Source organism: Mesocricetus auratus, unplaced genomic scaffold (genome assembly GCF_017639785.1).
Source record: "Mesocricetus auratus isolate SY011 unplaced genomic scaffold, BCM_Maur_2.0 Super-Scaffold_100014, whole genome shotgun sequence".
NCBI classification, from domain to species: Eukaryota; Metazoa; Chordata; class Mammalia; order Rodentia; family Cricetidae; genus Mesocricetus; species Mesocricetus auratus.
In genome coordinates this window covers 40,923,708-40,947,470 of record NW_024429197.1, presented here as the reverse complement: position 1 = coordinate 40,947,470, position 23,763 = coordinate 40,923,708, and the positions used below count along the sequence as shown (strand labels likewise).

Sequence of the window (23,763 nt, the reverse complement as noted above, 5' to 3'; positions counted from 1 at the left end):
GCTTTTCCTCCATGCTGGGTATCTATGTGGCCTGTCTATCTGCTTAACTGTATGTGAAAGTCCTACAGCTAGACACAATCCAGCAACAAGGCCTCCACAGATCAGTTTTTATTACCTCGAGTCCCTGGGGATACTAAACTCTTTTTTCAAAAACATACTCATAATTAAAACCCCTAGTCCCTACAATTTGTCGTGTACAGAAGTAGGTCCCAGGCATCAGTATTTACCCGGTGGTGGTGGAGGGGTGGAGGAGGGTGGGGCAGGTGGTTCCTTCGGCTCTGGGGCCTGGGCTGAGTAGGCAGAGAGCAACAGGTTGAGGGAACTGAGCAGCTGGTTCTGGATGCTGCTGAGCTTGGAGGCAGGCTGTTTGATGGCGCTGGCCAGCTCCGGGTACCCATGCTCCAGGCAGTTCCACTGCTCATGCAGTAGCTCTTGGATCTTCTTAACATACTGCCCGATTGTGGCATCTTGTGGGGAACTTGCCGGCCTTCCTGGACGCTCTGCCCCTGGGAGCTCTGAGCTGGCCTCCTCCCTGATCACTGAGGCAGACTCTCTGGGGCTGCTCCAGGAAGAGGCTCCTGTCGCCCTGCTCAAGTCCTCGGCCCCCGCCTGTGGGCCTCTCTCCTGCTCAGAGACATCTTCTTCGATCCTGAGTTCCATGGAGAGGCAGCTGCATAAGGACGAGGCAAGGACCTGCTCAGGTCCCCTTGACAGCGACAGCTGGGGCGGCAGCACAGGCTCTTCAGGGCTCTGATGGCCTTGTTTGTGACTATTGTGGACCCGGGGGAAGCCATTCTTCTCTGCTCTAGATGCCCAGCATTCAGGATCCGGGGTTCTCAGCAGGTTGACCCCGATGTTCTTATCACATGATTCTCTGGGGATGAGCTCAAGAAGAGGGTCAGTGTTCACCGTGGCATCAGTCCGGTCTGGAGCACCACTGACCTTCTCTTGACTAAGTTTCTCTTCTAATTGGACTACAGTGCACTCCAGCTCTTGGATCCTCTGTTCCCTAGCCTTGGTCTCCTCTTGCTGCCATGCGAGGGCAGCTCTGACCTGGGTAAGCTCCTCTGTTCTCCCCGACAACTTGTCCTCAAGGGTCGAGACTTGATTCTTCAGGCTGGAGATACTACCGGTATCTGACCCCACCAGGCCCAGGCTTTCCTCTGTTACCCGGATTCCAATACTCCTCACATCTACCTCTATGGGAGGAGGAGGTGGGATCTCACTGATATTGAGCTCAATTTCCTCCAGGAAGAGCTCATTCTCAGGGATGGGGGAAGGCAGAGGGGGTGGGCTGGGTGTGGAGGAGCCAGAAGTTAACACCACCTCTGCATTCCTGACTTGGTGCTGAATTTCCACACCCTCTAGAACAATGGGTACATTCTGGACTGAGGAGGGAGGACCTGACTGAGAGAGGTGACTTGAAGTCTTTATGTCCCCTTCTTCAGGCTCAGCCCCCTCCCAGACCAGCTCTGGAATTGCTGGTCCCAGCTCTCCCACCCCTCTGTCTGTTGACTGGGTTGATGCTTGGAAACCTGTGAACCCTTCTGCAGAGTCAAAGGTCCTGTCACAGACACTGCTGTCACTCTGGAGCAGAGGGAGGGGAAGAAGCGTGGAAGGACCTGAGGTCAGGCTGGACTCATCCGGGGCCCGATTTTGCAACAGTGTAGCAGGCATGCTGGATGCTCTTAAAAGCTGGGGCCGTCCACTCCCTCCGTCTTCCAGAGCACCAGCCTCCACCTGCCTGGTATCCTCTGCCAACAGGCCCTTCCTGTGATAGCTCAACTCACTGCCATGCCCTGAGGCCTGGGGGACATCACCCAGCGGCAGTGACGGGGATTGCTCCTGGGTCCCCAGGGATATCTTTCTGGGCACCACGGGAGACCAGTTTCGCTGGGGAGGAGCAGCATGGGTGCGAGCACCACTGTCAGGAAGGCTGAAGTTTCGGGGCAAGGTACTAAACTTAGCCTGCTTGGCTCTTCTGTGGATAGGAATCCTTTTGATGGTGTGTCCCTTCTCAATGTCATCCACATATTTGAGGAAGTCCAAGTCCAAATGAAAGCCATAAGGGGTCTCTACAGAGTAAGGGTGGCTCTTTGGAGGGTCTTTCTCTTCCTCCCCCTGAGAAGACTGGTCCTTGGCTGGGAGATACAAGACATAAAGAAGGAAGCACATAGTTAAAATGGGGCTGAATGTCTGTGACTTTGACCTCACGTTACCTTATGAGCCTTCCCTCTGACGCTCTGTCCTTCAAAGGATGCTGCGGAACGTGTGGACTTGGTACCTGTGCTGGGATATCATCTTATCAAATCAGTGTGCATTTAGGCAACACCTGTACTTTCTTATTTTCAACATGCCATCTCAGTTGTTATCATGACCAGGAAAACAAAACTGTCTCACTCTGCTTTTCTTGGTTGCATCATGTAGCTGTTGAACCGAAGTCCAGCAATTTGTCAGAGGAGGGTACCAACTGACAATTATGGACATGGAAGATTCCACAGAGCAAGAGTCACAATTTTCTCAGCACTCAAAGAGAAACTGGTATGCCTCAAACAGATTCCAGGAAGTCTTGCAAAATGCTAAGATAATTGATAATTTATGACTCCTGCATTTATTAAGTTGCTGGGGTGCCTAAGCCTCTGGTTACCTAAAGACCCACAGGAATGGAGCAGGTGGTCATGGATGCCCAGTTTTCCTTCCCCCTGAAAACTGAGTAAGAGGTAACAATGTGAGTTCCTTTTTCAAAAGCCCGGGCTAATGAGGAAATACCACACTGTTCATGGACTGTGAAACAGTTGTCAAGGGAGGAGATCCCATAAATGTCAAAGAGGACAGACATATATCTTCATAGATGTGGGTCCTGTGACCTCTTAGGGAAGCCTGAGCCGTGCTTTTGTAAGCCAGGGCACCAACAATCTCCCTCCTGACTGCCACAGAAAACACGAGGAACTTGTCAGTCCTATGGCGGCTTGAAGCCATTGGGACTTACACAGATTATTTTTCCAGGTTAACTAGTCCTTTGGTGTTCTTCATATGACACTCTTGTTGCCTCTGGACATGGGGTGAGAACACACTGTGAGACCACTGAACTCAGAAGTCAAGAATACAACTTAGCTGGGTATGGTGGTGTCCATCGGCAACCTCAGCACTCAAGGCTGAGGCAACAGTTTAAGTCCAGGCTAGCCTGGCTGTAGAAGGATACTTTGTTTCAAAAGAAAACCAACAAAATCACCAGAAAAACAAAAGAGAATACAGGAGCCCAGTCTATACTCTGCTCTGTGACCCTGGGAAACCTACTCAGTTTCCCTGTGTCTCATTCTGCATAAAGTGGGAATAATCACAGGTAATGTAAGATTATTGTGAGGTCTAATTAATTAATAGTGAATATGATACACTCAGCCCCATGCCTAGTGCATGATAAATGTTCTCGGTATTATAGTTATTATTTTTGTGGAAGCTCAAAATGTAGAGAACTGATGGAAATCAACGTAGGTGACTCACCATTAGGAATTGAAGGAGGGCCTACACACATTCGCTGGGATTGATTGATTGATGAGTTTTTGGGCAAAAATATATAACTCATCAGCAAGTCAATCCATAAACCTCAACCACTATTTACCGAGTACCTATGTGTCAGTTGCTGAGCTATACATTGTAGAGACACAGAGATAAGTCAGTAACAGCCATTTCTCTCAAAGGATTTATGATCAAATACGGCAGCAGCTAACAATGCAATGTGCTGGATAACTGGACTTTGCCTACAATAGTCTTCTTTACTGATGAACTTTCCCCCTTTCTCTGGAAGCATTTTCTTGGAAATTAAGGAAAGAGTTGCCTTGCTAATGGAGGGAGACTTTACAAGAGTGACATAGATAAGAAGGAGTGTTATATGAGCAAACAGGAGTCTGCCAGAACAAGAGATCAAAAGCCTTTGTAAGCAGTTTATCTCCAAGATGGCTCCATCAGCCCCTTTAGACAAGCAAGCTAATTCCACAAGGAAGAGGGATCTGTTTCTCCACAACTTTGATCTCTGCTGGCTTGCAAAGCTCTGACCAAAAAGAACATGGCAGTGATGGTGCTAAGGATAGGCCATAAGGAGACTGGTAGTTTCTACCACGGCCTCTCAGGATGCACATGTGTTGAGAAGCCAGCTACCATGTAAGAACTCTCTGAGGCTGTCATGATGTCATGATGCTTAATCAGCTTCTCATATAAGTTATCTAGAGAGGGAGAAGGCATGGAGAGAGGGAGCGACAGAAAGAAAAAGACTGCCCTAGCCGTCTTAGCCCAAATTCCAGACATAAGTATAAAGAAACATTAGACTTTGACTACAGGAAGGATCCCAAGCGAGGAACTCTCAGCTAAATCTGGACAGAGCATCAATTACTGTGGGAAACCATTAAGTTTCAGGGTGGTCCCAGCTGTAGCAACAGGCAGTTATTCTCCAGGTAGAAGTCAGGGAAATGGCAAAGACACAGAGGTGTGAGCTCACACAGCACACCAGTAGTGGGTGAAAGTTTACATGGCCACAGCTTAATGTGTGGGATTGAAGAGTAAGGGAGGAAGACAAACTGGAGAAAGCGAAGAAAAGCTGGGTCGTGAAGCCACTTGGATGTCTAAGTCACAGGGTTCACGGCCCGGCTTTATACGAGGAGTAAGTTGTTCAAGTTTCAAGAAGCGGTGTTTTTGTTTGTTTTTGTAGTTGCTTCTGTTTACTTTGGTTTTGAGATAGGTTCTCACTGTACAGTCCAGGCTGGCTCTGAACTGTCAATCTTGCTACCTCACTCAGCCTCTGGAACGCTTGAATTATAATTTGTGACATCCTGCATGCCTCAAAATGAACGTTCTTGCGAAGGACTAAAAGAAAGATAAAACAGAAGCCTGGGACCAGAGGAGAGATTGTTGATAGACTCGAGGTGAGAGCAATGTGGAGGGAGTCAGGCAGGCTTTAAGAAAGCACTAACGACCGGACTGCTGGAGTAGACCGCCTGGGGCTGTGTGCCCCATGGTTCCTTCTAGAGGTGCTACATGCCTGCCCGGTGACTCTCTGCACAGGTGTCCCTAGAGAATGGAATGAAGCCAACTTGACACATGGAATCTCTGCACCACGAATCTAGATCCACAGGCCTGTGGCTGGTTGTTATAACCACAGCAGAGAGCAGGGCGGGCTTCTCCTAATTCACATCATGGTCCCTTTTGGGCTTTAGACTTCTGGTAGACAAGGAGGCAGTATGCCTCTAGCGCCCAAATATCTCCACATAACCACAGAACTTTCCATCTACCCACATAACTTTTTTTTCCCAACTTGCCCACTTCCTGAGGAGACACATTGAAATCACAGGAGTGTGGTCATTTTCTGTTATTGCTTCTGTTAGTTTCCTAATCTGTACTCTGTAGCCTACTGGCCCACTCAGAAGAACCCTGGATTAGAAGGATGAGCCAAGTCAGAGAGGAGAAGGCTCTCCAAAGTGGGGAGATTCATGACCCAGAGCAGAGACTTCTAACGGAGAGGCTGCACTGTTTACTGCTTCTGTCTCTTGCCTCTATGCAGTAGAAATGCTCCGATTTTCCCAGGGGCCTCTGGGAGCAGATCTGGAGCATGAACACATGACATCAAGTAGAAAACAGTGTTGAAAGGCAAAATCTTTCATCTGAGAGCCAGGGGAGCCAAAGGAGCCTGGGACTGAGAAGATACCTAAGGTAAGAGATTTATGGGTCTGGAGAGATGGCTCAACAATTAAGAGTGCTTGTTGCTCTTTCACAGGACCTGAGTTCCAATCTCAGCACCTCTGTGGGGCAGCTCGTAACTGCCTGTAACTCTAGCTGGTCTCCAAGGGCACCCAAAGAGCATATGCTTGCCCAGACATGAGCATATAAATACATATATAATTATAAGAGGAGACAGGTTTAAGAGGCACACACACACTCACGCACGCGCGCGCACACACACACACCAACTTGGTGATCCTCCTCATGTGGCCCAGCGTGCCACCCATTTCCCTGCATTCTTTCTTTTCTCCCAGAGCAAGAATAATCCTGGAACTTGAGTCGTTATGCATAGGACCCAGCCTCACCTTAAGTTGGGCTCCTGTTAGTTCTGTCTGGTGTCAGGTATGCAGGAACTTGGGCATGGGGTCAAGGCAAGAAGCAATTAGATTAGTCTCTGTTCCAAATGAAAGTCAGGTCGGGTAAACCAACCTTCCCACTCACGTGACCCTGGAAGAGTCGCATTTGCTTAGGCCTCAGTTTCTCTCTCTTTAAAGTAGAGAAAACATTGCCTGACTTGTGAACTGACTATGTGGGCTCTTAGTGAGGCTCTTATAGGCAGAGATGAGGAGGTTCTGATGGGAGAGGACTGGCTGTGGACTCTCTCCCTGGGTTATCTAACTCTGTGAGCATCGGAGGTTGGCGGTGTATGCGTGTTCATGCGTGTGTGAGTGCGTGCGTGTGAAAGTCCCCAAATAACTGAAAAAACTGGGACAATGAATCAGGGAGAGAAGAAAAAAGCAAGCTACAAGAGATTCAGAGGTACTGGGAACTGTCTTGCTCTAGAAGCAAAGATGGTTGGTAGGCACTTGGAAAAAACCTGCAAGCACAGCCATTAGACGGATGAATGCACACTCATACACACGGGGGGGGGGGGTAGGAAAGGGATGGAGAAGGAGGCAGTGACAGTCATTGCCTCAAAGGCTACGTGAATGAAGGACAGCAGGTGAGTGAGTCAATACACAATAGGACCCTGTCTAAAGCAAAAGAAGTCAGGATCCAGGGGATGTACCCAAAGGAAGGGGCACCTTTCTTGAGTTACTGGGGGTGGGTGTGGCTGAGTCACTGAAAGGGAGTGATATCGAGGGGGTGGAGCCAGGGCCATTTCCAGGGATGTTCTGGAAGAGCAGCTCTCTGCCGGAAGTGGTGGGCTCCTGAAGTATAGGGCAATGCAGCTGGAAAAAAGCAAGATGGAGGGCTGCAGCTGACTAGGTCCTGCCACTAATAAGGGCCACCAGTGAGGGCCATGTGACTGAAAGATTTCCTGATACTGGGTGATCTGGAAAAAGGCATCTATCTCATCCAGTCAGGGACCTGGGCTCTAGGCAATCAACTGAAGCATCTTTTCTGGGAGGGAGCACTAACTTTACTAGAAAGTTATGCCCCTCCCTAATAGTGATTTTGACGACTATCTTACATACCATCCCAGAACCTCCATCCAGTGACAGACAGAAACAGAGGCTGACACCCACAGCTAAACATTGAACTGAACTCCTGGAACCCAGTGTCAGAGAGGGAGGAGTGATGAGCAAAGGGGTCAAGACTGGGCTGGTGAATCCCAGAGAAACAGCTGACCTGAACAAGGGGGAGACCTTGGACCCCAGACTGATGGCTGAGAGGCCAGCATGGGACAGATCCAGACCTCCAGAATGTGGGTGTCAGTGAGGAGACCTAGGAAATCTATGGGGCTTTGGGCAGTAGATCAGTATTTATCCCTGGCATACAAATGGACTTTGGGTACCCATCCCACAATGAGGGATGCTCTCTCAATCTGGATACTTGGGGGAGGGCATGGGCCCTTCCCTGGAATGAAATGACAGACTCTAGAGATCCCCCATGGAGGACCTTACCCTCCCTGGGGAATGGAGTGGGGACTGGGTGGGGGGCTGGGGGGCAGGGGAGGGTTGGGCATGGAGGGAAGAGAGAGGGAGCTGGGACTGACATGGGAAGTAAGCTTGTTTCTAATTTAAATATATAATTAAAAAGTGTTGAGAGAGAGAGAGAGAGAGAGAGAGAGAGAGAGAGAGAGAGAGAGAGAGAGAGAGAGAGAGAGAGAGAGATCCAGGCAGTTTCCATCCTGGCGGCAGGAGCCAAGGCACCCCAGCACCCTAGTCTCCTGCGCCACCCACAGTTCTAGAACCTTCATCCAGTGACTGATGAAAGCAGAGACAGATACCCATAGCTAAACACTGAACTGAACTGGAACCCAGTGAGCAAAAGCATCAAGACTGTGCGCATGAAACCCACAGACAGCTGACCAGATAAGGGGGAGCTCTTGGACCCCAGACTGATGGCTGAGAGGCCAACAGGGGACTGATCCAGACTCCATGAATGTGGCATCAGTGAGGAGGCCTCAGAAATCTCTGGGGCCTTGGGTAGTAGATCAGTGTTTACCATGGCATACGAATGAACTTTGGGAGCCATTCCACATGGAGGGATGCTCTCTCAGCCTGAACACATGGGGAAGTGCTTGGTCCTGCCCTGGATGAAATGACAGACTCTGGAGACCCCCCCAAGGAGGGCCTCACCCTTCCTGGGGAATAATGTGGGGGTTGGGTGGGGGACTGGGGGAGGGCTGGGGGAGGGACAAGGGAGGAGGGGTGGGAGAGGGAGCTGGGATTGACATGTGAAGCATGCATGCATGTTTGTAAGATATAACTTATTTTAATAAATATTAAAAAAAGAAAGTTATCACTCGGTGATTTTTTTTAGGTGCAGCATCTTGCCTCCTTCTGTATGTGAGAGCCAAAGTTACATTTTAAGTTTTAATTATTATGCCTAAGAGATCCATGAAACAAAAATGTCTCTGATCTGCAAGCCCCTTGCCCAAGGACAGATGTTCCTGAAATGCTGGAGACCATTGCTTATGGGAAATAACAAGTCACATTATTTCAGTCCCCTAAAGAAGTTTGTTTGACCCATCTGAACCAGATGTGTTTGATTGCTAGTGGGTGGGAGGTTCACAGGCAGGAAGTACATCAGGATGTATGCTTGCCCCTGATTGGACCTGATGGGAAACACAATGACTTATAGGCTTTCCTACTTAAGCCACCAAAAACTGTGACTTGGGACCATTTTCCAGGAACCTGAGTATGGACCAGGCCAGGGTCCATCCACCTGGCTAGTATTAAATTAAAGCTAGCTTCAATTTTGGCTTTACATTGTGGTAGTGATCTTACTCTCATTCAGTGGGATTCACATGTACCAAGCCTGGGAGAGAGTTTATGAATACCCATTTGTAGATGAGATATGATAGATAGTTGGGAAAATGTACAATATTATACCACCCCTGAGTAACTTTCCTACCACCCAGCCTATGTATCCTTGTGACTGGCTCTGGCTGAGGGCTAGGGGCCAACAATCTTGACGTAGACAGAATCGTGAATACTGACTCCTGTGGAGACTGTCTGCTCTTCCACTGCCTCCATATGGAAATATGCCCCGCTGTCAGCCTGGATGATGAGTGGCATGTGGTTATGTCATTACCGATGGCCCAGGGGTTAACAATCGGGTGTACAAACCAGGTCATTTTAAACCATCCCAGCCCCCACCTAGCCATCTAGGAGAGCACAAGAATGGGTCCAGGAGAGATCAGCCACACCAGCCTAAACCAGAATACTAACTTCCACAATTTTTGAGTAACAATAAATATTATTTAAGTCACAAGCCCTTTTATTCTCTCATCTGTTTTTTTAAAAATGAAAAAGGTAATGAGGGAGGAGACCCTATTGCGTTCTTAGTAGGTGGGTGAGAGAAAAAAAATTTAATTATACATGTTTAAATTTTTTTTTTTTACTTCACAAGACTTCACTCTCTCCGGGTGGTGATGGTGCATATTTTTAATCCAGGCACACGGGAGGCAGAGTCAGGTGCATCTCTGTGAGTTCAAGGACAACCTGGTCTACAGAGTGAATTCCAGGACAGCCAGAGCTGTTAGGTAGAGAAAACCTTCCCCCTGCAAAAACACTTCCCTTTCATTCTCTCCCACGGCCATGGCTCACACCTGAAGCAGGTGCTCCGGGTCCCTAGCACGGCCTGTTTGGAGACCAGGCCTCCTACAGACCTCTCCAGAGCCATTTCAGGGACTGGTGGTGATTAACCCTTTCCAAACCAACTAACCCTTTAAACCAGGAACAGGACATGGCCTGCCTACCATCTGCCTTCTCCATCATATGCAAACAGCGCTCAGTCGCCCAGGCACCTCTTGTCCCCTGAGTCTGTACAATCTGTGGAGAGTTCTGAAAGAAAAGAAAAAGACATGGTTAGCGCTGCCAAGACTAGAACGGGTTAAAGCTGAAGACACGGCACTAAGAAAGAGACACGGTTCGTCCTTTCTCCTAGGGATGCTCACACACTAGCTTTCCAACGTGGGAAGTTAAAAGCCAGACACAGTCCTGAGCCCAGACTTTGGGTGTGTCTTCACAGAATGCTAGAGACAGCAGACACTAAAGGAGGCACTTAGCCCAACCCCTCGTTTGGAAATGAGGGAACTGAGGTGAATTGTTCCAAGGCCTCAGCAGATAGTTGATGGAGCTAGAAAAAGGTCATGGTGTCTGGCAAGGAGTATGGGACTCTTTCCAGACCTGGGAAAAGGACAGAGTCCATCTTGTGAAAACGCTGGAATGGAGTGCCTACAGGTGATTTAGGGCCTTGCAATCAAATCCAAGACAAAGGCAAGATAAGGAGACAAGGAGCTGGTACTTAGTGGTGATTTATAACTACAGGCAGAACAAGGGGAAGTTCAACCCATCGGGCCAGAAGACCTCAGGAACTTCCCAAGAAGAATGCTGTCCTTACTCTGAATTAGTCAACTTTAAGATTTGACCATAATCCTGGAAATCCATTCCTAGGACCCTCTCTAGCTCCTATTCCATTACTTCTTCCTTCACTACTCAATTCATGAAAAGGAGGAGGCTGCTTCCCTAAGGTGGGATGCCACCAGGTGTAACTGGACCTGCGGCTGTGAACTCCAGTCAGCATCTGCGGACATTAGTTACCGCCTTTGGTTAGAATTCTGAGTGCGGCCCATCAAACGTGGGCTCAGGCCGGGCGGTGGTGGCGCACGCCTTTAATCCCAGCACTCGGGAGGCAGAGGCAGGTGGATCTCTGTGAGTTCGAGGCCAGGCTGGACCAACAGCCTCCAAAACAATACAGAGAAACTCTGTCTCATAAAACCAAAACAAAAAACAAACAAACAAACAAAAAAACCGTGGGCTCAGATAACTTCAGGGGATTTTTCCACATACATTAGCCTGGTTCAGGATGGAAAACTCCATGGAGGCCACTAAGTTGTCCTCTGCTTGCATTTTACTTAGACTAATCACGTCAAGGCTACAGATATTGAGTGAAGTTGAAAGCCAGCACTCTGAGGAAGGGTCCTGCAACTTTTCACTCTAAAGGGTTCAAAGCACAGAAAGGAAATGAAGGAATTCACCCCTTCCTTCCCCACCCCTACCCCCCAAGCTGGCTCTGCTCCTTGGTTCTTACAGTACAGTACCCATGGTGGAGTTTGGCTCAGGGGGATCCCCTGGAGTCGGGCAGGGGTTTGATGGTTAGGTAAGTGGAAAGGCTAACTACCACACCTATTCGATCACAACATGAGTATGAGGATAGCTTTGCTGGATGTGTCCTCCCCCGCCTCTCCCTGTGCCTTTTAAATCCCACAACAGTCTGGAGCATTTAAACTTTGATACACAGCATTTTAAAAACCAGCCTGCTAGGCTGTATCCTGTCTGAAGATCTTTTATCATCCGCTGCTGTTGTCTGGGGTTTGTCCCAGTCTCAAGGATCCCAATTAGAGCCCAGCCTTTCTCGCTGGCTCATTATATTCTCAACCTTTGGAGAGCACACAGCTTTGTCTCTTTCTGGCTCTTCTCTCCTTATCAGAATTCTCCCAAGATAGATTCCTGTGTCACCTGGACTCCCCACCTTTACAAGGTGTTGGACATACTGTGCGAGGTTTGTAAACAAGAAGAGGGAGCAAACTTATCCATTTACAAGCAGAACCCATGGAGAGGAAAGAATAGGTACCAAGCACTACGTCACTTCACACCCTCCCCCAACACAAGCCAGCCTGGGAACTGGCTCTAAATTATAGATGAGGACACCGAGGCAGCCAGAGGCTGTGTGACCAACCTAAAGATCCCCAGTTGATTAGGGGCAGGATGGCAGGTCCTTGAGAACTTAAGGGACAGTGAGGAGAAAGGGCCAAGACAGTCAGTGTCATCGATGACCCCGGTCCCTGTGCAGCCAGGCCATGTGAGAAATGATTTCCTCAGGTCAGCTCGACTCCTGCACATCTCCCCCGCCCCCTCCCCCATCCACATTTATTCCTTTTATGATGCCGTTTTCAAACCTCATTTAACCTCAAGTCGAAATATAAAGAAAACTTCCCTTCCTTAGTCCTGAAACTGAGACCCGTGCCTGCATTTTTGTTCTCTTCAAACCCCTCTTTATTCTGCAACAATAAAAATGCCGCTCTTCATCACAGAACAGGCTGCAGGCCAAAATAAACAGCACCTTGGATTTCCTTGAAAAGAGAGCTTGGCTCAAGGCACAGCCTCGCTGCCACAGAATTCTTGGACAATTCAACCTTACACAGTCAAATATTTAGCCTGGTAACACACCAAAGAGCAGCCCCACTGGTCCCTTCATGATCACCTGGCAGAGACAAAGGCCTCTTTCCAAAAGAGTAAAGAATGCCTCCCATACCTGGGGTGACCCTGCCCTGGTCATGTGATGAGGCAAGAGCTTTCATTCCCCATCCAAGGGCCCCAATTTTCCAAGTGGTACTGGAAACATTTGAGGGCTCAACTCATCCGTGAGGGGGAGGGCTGAGGCAGGGGTACCGAAGAAGTGAGATGTACTCCTAAAAGATTCTGCCTGCTGGGTTCTTAGCCAGGCTCACTTCCCACCCACCAGGAAATGGGGTGTGGAGGACTCTGTCTTAGCAGGGCACACATTAACACAATAGCATTCATTCCATTTCCATTTTTCTTCAAGTGCTTCTCTTATTTTGCTCACACTGCAGCGACTGGATCTGGGGCTTCTTGGAGAAGAGAGGTCAGTTGGGAAGTAAGCCAGCCTCCCCAAGCACCCCTCCACTCTGCAGAGCCCCAACAGGAAGGACTGGGCTCCCAGGAGGCCGGCTTCAAGCTGCAGGAATGGAGCTGAGTTCAGCAGCACAGTCCGCTTCCCAGCTGTTTGTTAAAGGATTGGGGTCAACTGACCCATGGCCTTGTTGAAAAAGCAAACACTGACTTCCTTTTTGCTCTCTGGAGGAAGCAAGCTGGGTCAGGAACGAATTCACTGCTCAATAAGTTAATATTGGATCAGACAGGAAAAGGGAGAATGCTCAGATCCCTCAGTTGCAAACTTGGTTCTTGTGGACTGCCATTGTTTTAGAGGGACACACGTAAAGACACCCCTTCCCAAAACACACAACCTTCTTTTCCTTGATGCATCCAAATCTGAGAACCCAGGAGAAAGAGTTCGCATCTTTCCCTTACAGCTCATCAATGAAACTGCCTGTAACAGTGGTGTAGCTTCCTGAGGACCAGGAACCTACTGGGTTTCATGACTGTCACCCTGGCTTTGCTTTAGAACCCCCCCCCCTCCCCGGTGCTGGCACCAGCAAGGTTCAGGCAGGACGGCGATAGAATAATGCCCAGTGAATTCCCAGGGGCTTGGCTAGCAGCTCCCATTCCCTGCTGCCCCACCAGTCTGATGCCCGGAACCCCAAAATGCGCCCCATCTGGCAGGAAAAAAAAGCAAGTACCTACAGTGTCAAGCAAACTCCTTTTCCGTGGCCCCTGCTCCCCCCCACGCCCCCAAGCAGGATTTCTAACTGCTGGAAGGCCTAGTAATTTGGGAGGGCAGAGTGCAAGAGCCAGGAAGAGGCAGCTGCCTGAAGAGGGAAGTCACAGAACAGTCACCACAGACAAGACCTGGAGTCCAACCTGGAGCTGCTACAGCTCTCAGAACAGAGGCAGGTGTGAGGTAGGGCCCAGCTTCTCCAAACCTGACACCGCTCCTGTTCCTACTGAAGACAGACAGACAGGGGTGGCCTGGTCCAACAGAGGTTCTGAGAGCTTTATGATTCTTCTATGCAGGCTAAGCAGCGGTATTAGAGAGACACCACCCCCCTGGTACCACCAGGGCACTAAATGGCCCTGTAAGACACATCACAGGCAGCTCTCCCACACATGCTAACCATTGAGCTGCCCAGCCCAGCCCAGGCTCACATCAAACTTGTGCTGAACTTGATGCTGGCACCGAGTGTCACCTCACCCTGGACTGCCTCCTACATCTCCCTAATACACATAAAAAGCCCTTCCTTTCCATTCTTCGCCCTTTGTCCCCACACCAGTGTGAGTGAGCCCAGCCAGGCCAGGATCTAGTATTCCTGCTACACAGGCCAGGATCTAGTATTCCTGCTACACAGGCCAGGATCTAGTATTCCTGCTACACAGGCCAGGATCTAGTATTCCTGCTATACAGGCCAGGATCTAGTATTCCTGCTACACAGGCCAGGATCTAGTATTCCTGCTATACAGGTAAAGAAAAAAAGCAGATGGTCTAAGTGAATTCCCTTATGTCTCCCAGGAGTCAAATTCCTGGGGGGAATTGTGTTCTTCTCAGTCTTTCTCTTGGGAGATTCCCAAGCATCTTGCTTTATCTAGAGATGAATAGACTTTCTGAAGGGCACAGGGTGATGCGTATGGCTGTGGACAAGGCTATAGAGTAGGGGTGTATGTTTTTCAATTGTTAGAAGTGTTTGTGTCATCCAAGTACCAGACAGCTAGAAAAGGATCCGAAATGCAGCCTGAATGCTAAAGTTATATGGGAAAGACATCAAGGAGCAAATTTGCTCGGGGATACAGTTGAAAGTCCTACTGCCCTACTGCCCATCAGTAGAATATTAGTTTAAGATGTGTTACACTCGTTTGTGCTGTGGAATATTTATTTAATGATACAAAGAAGTATTGCATTCTTTTCTGTTGAATTTTTCAATTCTGTGAAGCTGTACTACTACTACTTTGCATGTCTAAAACACCTGATTGGCCTAATAGAGAGATGAATAGCCAACAAAAAACATTAGGAAGGAAGTATTGGGCCCTGGGAGTGCCACTAATCAGTTTGCCTTAGACATCAGGATAAAAGACGCATGTAACTGGGCCTGGTGTCTCATACATGCAATCTAACATTTGGGAGGAGAATTAGAGCTTGGGATCAGATGAGGCTTAACAGCAGAAATACTACATGAGCATAGGTCCTTCTAATCTCTCTGGAGCAAAATGGCACTCAGTTCTGGCCCTCAGAGAGATACCCATCCAGACACTGGGCGCAGTGCCTTCATCTCACAAAAGAGAAGTTCTCTGGCTTTTCTATAACCCACCAAGTGCCCTCACTCGAACTCCAAGAGACAAGCAGAACAGGCAAGGTGCTCCCTTCTGCCCTTTCCAGATGGGGAAGCTACATGAGTTCACAGGGTTACAGAGCTAAAACAAGGCCCAACAGCTGCAATTCAAGCCAGATTTCCTCTGTGCCACCTTGAGGGCAGGTCTTTCAGGGCGTTCCAGCCACTTGCTCACGTCGTGTGTGTGTGTGTGTGTGTGTGTGTGTGTGTGTGTGTGTGTGTGTGTGTGTTTGGGGGAGCTGGGCTGTGTTGGGAAGATGTCTTTGCAGTCAGACAGTATCCCCCACCTCTGAGCTTCCCTCTTGAGACTTACAGCTAACCTTGTTACCTCCCAGTCATAAGAGAACCCTGAGACTGTGCACATTTCTCTTCAATGACGTTCCTATTGAGAGTTATTACCAAGAGAGAGGCTTGATTCTTTCTGCAACAGAGGAATACTCAACATCTGTGGCCAGGGTTCCTTCTGTTCCATGATGGAAAAAGCTAAACTGTCCAGATCCACTGAAAAGGGGCTTGGCAGGATCCATCCCCTAAGCTTGTGGCTGTGTCTGAGCAGTCCCTTAGGCTCTGTACTTTCTCCAGAAACGGCGGCTATTTGTCAGGGCTGCTATGGCACAGCCTGGGACACGGCATCTTCCAGTGTATCAGGTACACACTGACCAAAACTGCCTCTCAGAGCAGAATGGTCATGGCCACAGACTCCCATGGAATGAAACTAAGTAGGAAGAGAAAGAAATCGTCTGTGGTAGGTCATGTGTAGAGACATCCAGGCAGGTGAGCCACTCAAAAGAGGGACTCTTTAAAGCAAGGGAAAGTGTCTTGAGGCAGAAAGGTGGCATAAGTCACGTGGATTCGGATGGGGGACACAGACCTCCATCTACATTTCTCCTGCCTTCTCTAATGAACTCGCTCTTTGAAACACACTGTAAAACCAAGATGCAGACAGACATGGAAAAGAGACAGAGCACACAATTCATCAAAGAAAATACGCAAATGTCCAATATCTTAAAATATTCAATTTTATAAGTTAATCATGAAAAAGATACCATTGAAAAATCTTTTTTTTTTCTTTCTGTATTACTGAGGACTGAACTTAGGGCCTCATGCATGATAAGGTCAACACCCTACCACTAAGCTAAGGTCTTGGAATGACTGGAAAATCACTCTGTTTATGGTAGGCACTGTAGGTTCAGCCCAAAATGCTATCTGCTGTCCTTTTTGTAACAGAACATAAAGCTGAGGTTCTGAGACTATCAGTCACAAAGTCTGAACCTCTCTTTTTCTAATGCTAACACACTATTGTAAGTCATGAAACATACTCTCTTACATATTATATCAAATCAGATAAACAGAAACACTTTCAAGGGAAGGTCCTGAATGTTCGTTAAGCATATGATGAGACACCCTCCCACCTCAGCTGAAGACAGCAGAAACTGCACCTAGTGGCAGTGCCCAGACACAATGGATAGACTGTCTCCTAGCACCTGGCCTGTGTGCTTGGGAGCACGGTTTAGCTGGCTTGGGTGTATAGGGAAATTAAAAAACCAAGTGCAACAGAAGTGTTCTAAGTGCAAGCAGAGCAGAATCTGGCACATAGTCCCTTCAGGAAATTAGTACACCAGTAATTACTATAATACAAATTCAATTGTGACTTCCATGTTGTATTTAACGTCTAATCACAGAGGCACTTGAAAATGTAGTCACAGTTGCTTCATAGTAATTACTGCACATGGCTGCACAGAACATCATTGACTTGTGCCTTGTTTTGCAAACCCACTCCCTGCCGGAAGTTATTCTGCTTCACATTTATTCTGCACTTACACATCAGCCAGCCTGCAAGTGGTCCTCAAGAACAGTGTCCAGGGAAGACCTCAGTTTAGGAAGGCTGCAATAGAGTTGCATGGGCTTTGAAGAAAGGTGTGTTATCACTGTGCAAACCTCAGACCTGCAACCATTCTCCTGCTTCTGCCTCTCGAATGCTGGGATTGCAGCGTCATATGCACCACGTCCAACTTACATTGTTCTAAATATTAACTTTTTATCAGATATACTTGAAAATTACACAATTCTGCTGGAATGTATTTGTTTCATGCATGTTAGATATACACTTTACTGCCATCTTTTTCTTTTGTCCTTGTATTATTATTTAATTCCTTTTGGTGGACCAGAAGCTCCTTGATGGCAAGAACTAAGCCTTCTTCTTGCTCATGTGAGTCATCTGTAATGTCCATGTTTTTTGTTTTGTTTGAGACAGGGTCTTGTGCAGCCCAGGCTGACCTCAAAGTTTCTATGCAGCCAAAGACGACTTGAACACTCAATCTTCCTCCTAAGTGCTGGTATCATAGGCATGTGTGTGTGGTGTCCGCACCACAAACAAGTCCGAGATACCTTTATTGCCAGGAGAGAGAGAGAGAGAGAGAGAGAGAGAGAGAGAGAGAGAGAGAGAGAGAGAGAGTATGTGCCATGTCTGTATCTCTGTATGTCTGTCTGTATGTCTGCCCGTGTGTCTGCCTTAAGGAGTGAGCACTCTTATATACAGACTTGCAGCATAGTGGCGAAACCCCAGGTGTAAGAGCTCGTGTTTTCCTCGTGCTAGATGTTGATGTTAGGTGGGCAAGGCCGGGGCTCTAGAGAACAGGATGCACCTGTGGGAATCAGCTGACAAGCAATGCACAGAAATCCGTGAGGGCTGGGACTCATGGCTACTCCTAACTTTTGGGGCTCTTAAGAAGCAGAGTGGTGGTGGCACACGCCTTTAATCCCCGCACTTGGGAGGCAGAGGCAGGCAGATCTCTGAGTTTGAGGTTAGCCTGGTCTACAGAGTGAGTTCTAGGACAGCCAGTGATACAGAGAAATTCTGTCTCGAAAACTCAAATAAGTGAATAAATAAATGGATACATAAATAAATATCCCTGCTCCAGTGGAAGCAGTAAGAGTTTCCAAAGAGGTGTAAACAAATCCAGATTCTGATTCTTAAAGGTAAGTAACATAGCAATGTGGTTTTATTGTTACAACGAATTAGGAACAAAATGCTAGTTAAATACTGGCACTAATAAAGAAAAACCATTGGCTACAAAACACGAATCTTCTGCTCTGCAAAGAAGAATGGGCCCCATCACCAGCAAACAGTATTGCAAAACTCCTGGGTATTCACTCAGGTCAGGGTCTGGAATTCCTGCCATTCTCAAAAAGGGCGTTTTGTTGTTAGTGGAGAAGATATTTGTGCTTTTCCCAGCAAGCCAGAACTTTGTGAACACCCTTTCTATGCCCAGGACTCCCTCCTTAGGAGTTCCAAGTCTCCAAGGTCAGAACCGGAATTCATAGTGCCAACCCACTTCATTTAGGATTCAGCCAACCAGTATCTGGGGACATCCAGGCCAGGCTCCCAACTGAAAGGCGGTGCCCCAGGAAGAAGAGAGACTACTAGGCAAAGAATCTGGGTAGTGACCCTCCTACTTGACATCCTTTTATGAAATCCTCTTCCGCAAGCTTGCTAGAGTGGGTTAAAAGTTTGCAACTGTGACCTTCGCCTACTCTAAGACTTGGATGTGAACTCTTATTCTTTTAACTTCTACTACTCATAAGATCACTGTTGGAAATTTTTGTTGATCGCTATCTTGAGAATTTGCTTTATTACCACTTTTTCTCTTCCCTTCCTGGCCTTTATTGGCACTCCCACCCCTACTGGACCATGGGAATGAGTGGAGTTAGTAGACCCCAAAGCTTTTTGCTCTAACACTGTGGGCTGCTGTCTAGATAGTTAGGAAGCCACAGCTTGGAGTAAACATTGCTCAGGAATTCAGCTCCACTCCTCTTCCTGGGTTCTTCAGTGTGTGGTGAGGGTGGGAGGCACCCCCGCACCTCTCTAAGCAGTTCCTATACCTAGCATTACTGTCCTTGGTTAGAATCCAACTGAAACCTTCTGAGGCACCAGCAAGGACGCCTAGCATGAGCCCCAGGTGCAGGCTGTTTAGAGCTTCTGTGGGCTTCTACCTTCCGGGTTGGGAGGAAGGTTTTTCTTGGATCAAATACACACAGCCTGCCCACTCAGGAATCAGTTTAAACAAAACTGAGGATGAAAAGTGACCTCCAGACATCTGGGTGGGTCTAATATTGCTTTTTTTTCTTCAATTGCACAATACTCTATCTAGACTTCTACTAGTTCAGCATCCAACGTATGCAGTATGTCATGTGTGTCAAACGAGGATGATGGACACTTAGTATCAGCAACTTGTCAGCTGAAACCAGGAGTGGGTATCAGCAGAGATGAGCCAGAGACGAGGGGCTCTAGAAACTCCCATCAATTTGAATGTTTTCTGGAAGCAGATGGAACTCATTTGGTTTGCTATTCGGCAGTACACGGGGAAAGTTGTATATTGTTGTGATCTGGGTTTTGTTTTGTTATGCCTAATGTAGGTGCTATGTTTCAATGTATTTCTCAAAGTTCGTGTGTTAGAATTTAAACCATAGCAACACGTTGTGGAGTGGGGCCTAACAAGAGGTGATGGGGTCGCCAAGGGCGTGCCCCCACGAGTAGATGAGTGAGTGGGTTAGATGCTGAGGGCAGGCTCACATAAAAGTTTGGCCTTCGATAGTTCTTCCTCTTTCTTTCCCCTCTGCTTGCTTTCCCAGGGTGGTACAACACGAAATCCCTCTGCAGATGCCAGCACCACAGTCTTCCCGGTCCTCGGCACGATGAGCCAAGTAAATTCCTGTTTGTGACACATCACTGTTTCAGATAGTCTCCTACCTAGACTTATCTTAGAAAACAGACTAAAACAGTAGGCCAAGTCACTAAGATAACACGTTTCTGGAAGTCACGCCTCAGGTTTAAACCAACTGACAGCGGCTCAGAGCCATCACACAATGACTGAACATACAGAACGTAGCATAGGCTGACTTTCATTAAGCCTCTCCTTACATCATCCCTCAAGCCACACTACTGCCTCCTTCAAGTCAAGACCTCTCCTCCTGCTTCTGCAAACCTTTCACAACTCCAGCCCAGGGCTTTGCAAGCAGTGAGTGTCCATCCAGTCATTTTCGCAGATTCTATGGTGAGAGAAGAGAAATCTCTAATAGACATCATCTCCATTTGCTAATGGAGATACCGAGGCCCCGTGGTGTGTGCTTGCCATACCTCACATCTAAGGCCAGACTTTGCTTTCTAGGCTCCGTGTCTAGCACCTACTATTAGGAGCTCATGCTATGGTGCTGGTCTGCCTTGGGCTTCGGAGGGAACTGACTTGCCAACATGGCTGCTCTTCCCAGTTTGCACAGAGAATAATGGCGCTTTCTTTGTAGTGACTGCTCGCCAGGAAACTGCTCATACTCCCACTGGTGACCTTTGCTTGCAGCCTCTGGCTACAGAGACGGTACCAAACACAATACTAAAAACAGTTGCCAACATCAATTAGGCACCTTCTCTGTATTCATCCTTTACTCATCCCCCCACCCCACCCCAGCACCTGGGGCCATGCAGTTCTGACTCCTCCACCAATGAGATAAAGATGGCTGCCTCGTGACCCAGTCTGAGCTCAGCGCTGTGTTCAAAGAAACAGCCGCTAAGCAGATAAAAAATTAATTGGAAGCCATCCAAACCTTCACTGAGGTCTCCAGAGAAAATACCGGAGGGGGAGAGCATTCTTAGTGCAAAGCAAAACTTCTGCTTTCCTCTCGGCTATTCTGGGCACCTAGCTCCAGCCAAGCAGCTGCTCCAGCAGCGAGCTCTGTTCCCAGCATCCTTTGCATAGATGTGTCTCCTGGCGCCTCCACTAGCCTCCTCCCCACCTGGCACAATTCACATCCACCAGGTTCTCCTTGCCCTCTCCCAGGAATTCCAGTGCTGGCTCCACTGCCCAGCCCTTTATTCTCTCTGGCTAACCCAGTCTACATAGTAACAGAGCAATAGTGAAGCAGGCTACACCCAACACTTCCTCTGAAGGCTTCACAGGTAAAGTGATGAATACTCACTAATCGTTTTATTCTCCATTATAACTATTTTATGATGAGAGAACTAGGGCCTACGTGTAATATAGAGATGCTCACATTGCTATAATAATAATTGTTACATGCACACTGCCCTGTTCAAATGCTGGGGATGCCTACTTCACCGGCTAATATTAGGTAGGTTAGATCTTTCCATGGACAACAGGTTCAAGAGCACAGGTCTAGTAAGAGGTGGGTTTGTCCAACTTCATGGGGCAAGCGCTTAGCACAGAGTGAACCCTTTGGTCTCTAGCTTCTGTAACTGTCCGAGAAACAAGTTGCGTGGAGCCTAAACAGAAAGAGAAGAATGCAGACATCAGCAGATGTGGCTAGAGAGACAGCTTAGTGGGTAAGAGCACTGGCTCTTCTTCCAGAGGGCCTGGATCCAATTCTAAGCACTTAACACAGAGCTTCGGAACTGCCTGCAACTCCAGTTCCTGGGAGCTACATCCTCTTCTAGCCTCCTTGGGCATGCGGTACACTGACATACATACAGGCAAAACCCCCACACATGTAAAATAACAAATTGTTTTTAGTTTTAAAAGATCAGCAAAGGAAGGAGTCTAGACTTGGATTCTGTCACAGCCATGATCATGGGGTATCGGGTGACTATTAAAATATAAACATTTCCAGGGGACTCAATAGGTTCATAAATAAATTTATTTGCCAAGGAATACAGTGGAAAAATGCTGTCTTACTTAATCAGTAAAAACACAAGTAGATTTCAAATAACCTTCAAAGGGTCCGAGGAGATTTGGGGTGTTTAAGAGCTATTTAACAGACAGCAGCAGTTAGGTTACACGGTCATCAATTTTATATACAATATTATTTGCAGAACTAGCACTCTGTCAAAATTTCCATTTCAAAGACATATTTTTGTGAGCCAGAAACAAGGGTTTGGGGTTGCCAATTAATTTGTTTTCCTGTCATTCACTGAGTTGTATAGAGCTGGACTCCATAACTAGGGAGCTGTGTCTCCCTGCCAATGGGCATTTCCCCACAAAGTCAGAGAGATGCTTTTACAACAGTCCTGGGGAGAGGGGCTGTGTCCAATCTGCCTGCTCCAAGGGCAGATAAAAACCATGAGCTACCCCAAGGCCAAGACTTGGATTGGAAGCCTGCCCCTGGTCCTGCTCCCAACCCTACCTCTCCTATGGGAACCTGTGGCAGGAGAGTGGTGGGCATGGGAGGATGGGAGGATGCAGGATGGGAGTCTGCCTGAACCAGCCCTCCGATGATGGATGCCTCTGCACCCTCTCTCTGCTTGCTTGCTTGTGACAGGGCTTGCTTCAGAGCCCAGGCTGGCCTCAAGTTTTCTGTCTTTTCACCTCAGTCTTCTTACTTATTTAGTTGATTATTTTTAATTTTATGTGCATTGGTGTTTTGCTATGGGCATCAGATCCCCTGGCACTGGAGTTAGACAGCTACGAGCTGCCATGTAGGTCCTGAATCCAGGTCCTACTGAAGAGCAGTCAGTGCTCCTAACCACTGAGCCCCACCTCAGTTTTCTTACTACCGTGATTACAGGTATATGTCAGCAGGCCCCCCCCAACTACTTTATATCTGTTTTCGTATAACCAGTGGAATATTTACTTACAGTACTTAACAATATTAATATTTATTTTGCATAAATTAAACCTGGGTTCCACATATTAAAGAAACAAGGAATATTGTCTTTCTGAGTCTGTTGGGGAAGTCCTGTTATTTGCCTGTGCATTTGTCAATAAAGTACTGTCTGGCCAATAGAAAACCTAGATAGGAGGGACTAGGAGTCGAGGAGGATTCTGGGAAGGGGAAACACAAGAGAGTCAACATGTGACGCCATGGGGGTAGGACGCCGGGAACTATTCTCCGGTAAGAAACATACTTAGATTAACAATTATGGGGTAATTACTTAAGGCAGAGCTAGCCAGTAAGAGACAAACAAGGCCAACAGCTTCATAATTAATATAGCCTCCTGTGTGTTTATTTGAGACTAATGCGGCTCTAGAACCAGGCTGGCGCGGCAGAGCCCAGGCGACTGGCGGGGGATAAACCAAAGCAGCTAGCAAAAGAAAAAGCTTCTCTTAACAGAATGGTGTCAGAAGTGGGATCATGAATTTCCACGCAAAATAACAAAAGCTTTAAAGGAATTTTAGAAACAGAAGAACGGAGAGAAGCACAGATTTTGGTAGCAGCATTTTTCTCAGGTGTGCTCTGTTTTGCTAACCACAAGCCGAGATTCACGTGGCTCGCTTACTGGAGTCTTCCTGACTTGGCATTAAAAGAGAAAGAAAAAAAAAAAACCAACAAGCTTCTTTTAAGAGACTCTGATAACGATTGAAAGGCGTGTACGTACAGCTGGAAGTGGCAGCTTTTGCTGGAGGTCAGCATGGACTGAGGCGGTAAGCTGGAATCACGCTTACGCCCGCCATCTTGAAACGGCAGTTTAAAACAGCCGCGGTTTTACAGATAAGACACGTGGCCAGAAAAACGTAAAGATTTACAGTAAAGTCAGACTTGGATGAACAAAACCTCTAAAGGTTTACAGTGTGTTTAAAAATATATGTGAGATTGAGAGAGAAAATGAAACGGCAAAGTGGTATATAAATACA

At 47.6% G+C, this 23,763-nt stretch overlaps 1 protein-coding gene across 1 annotated transcript in view; it reads right to left on the bottom strand.

Annotated features, from left to right (window-relative positions):
* Positions 1-23,763, bottom strand: part of Kank4 (KN motif and ankyrin repeat domains 4) — a 63,237-nt gene that overhangs the window by 19,926 nt on the left and 19,548 nt on the right. The window contains exons 2-3 of the mRNA XM_040757128.1: positions 9,920-10,004; positions 228-2,141 (exon numbers count right to left, since the gene is read on the bottom strand). Coding sequence (XP_040613062.1) covers positions 228-2,141; positions 9,920-9,938 — 1,933 coding nt within the window. The 5' untranslated portion in view covers positions 9,939-10,004. The remainder of the gene's footprint in view (positions 1-227; positions 2,142-9,919; positions 10,005-23,763) is intronic.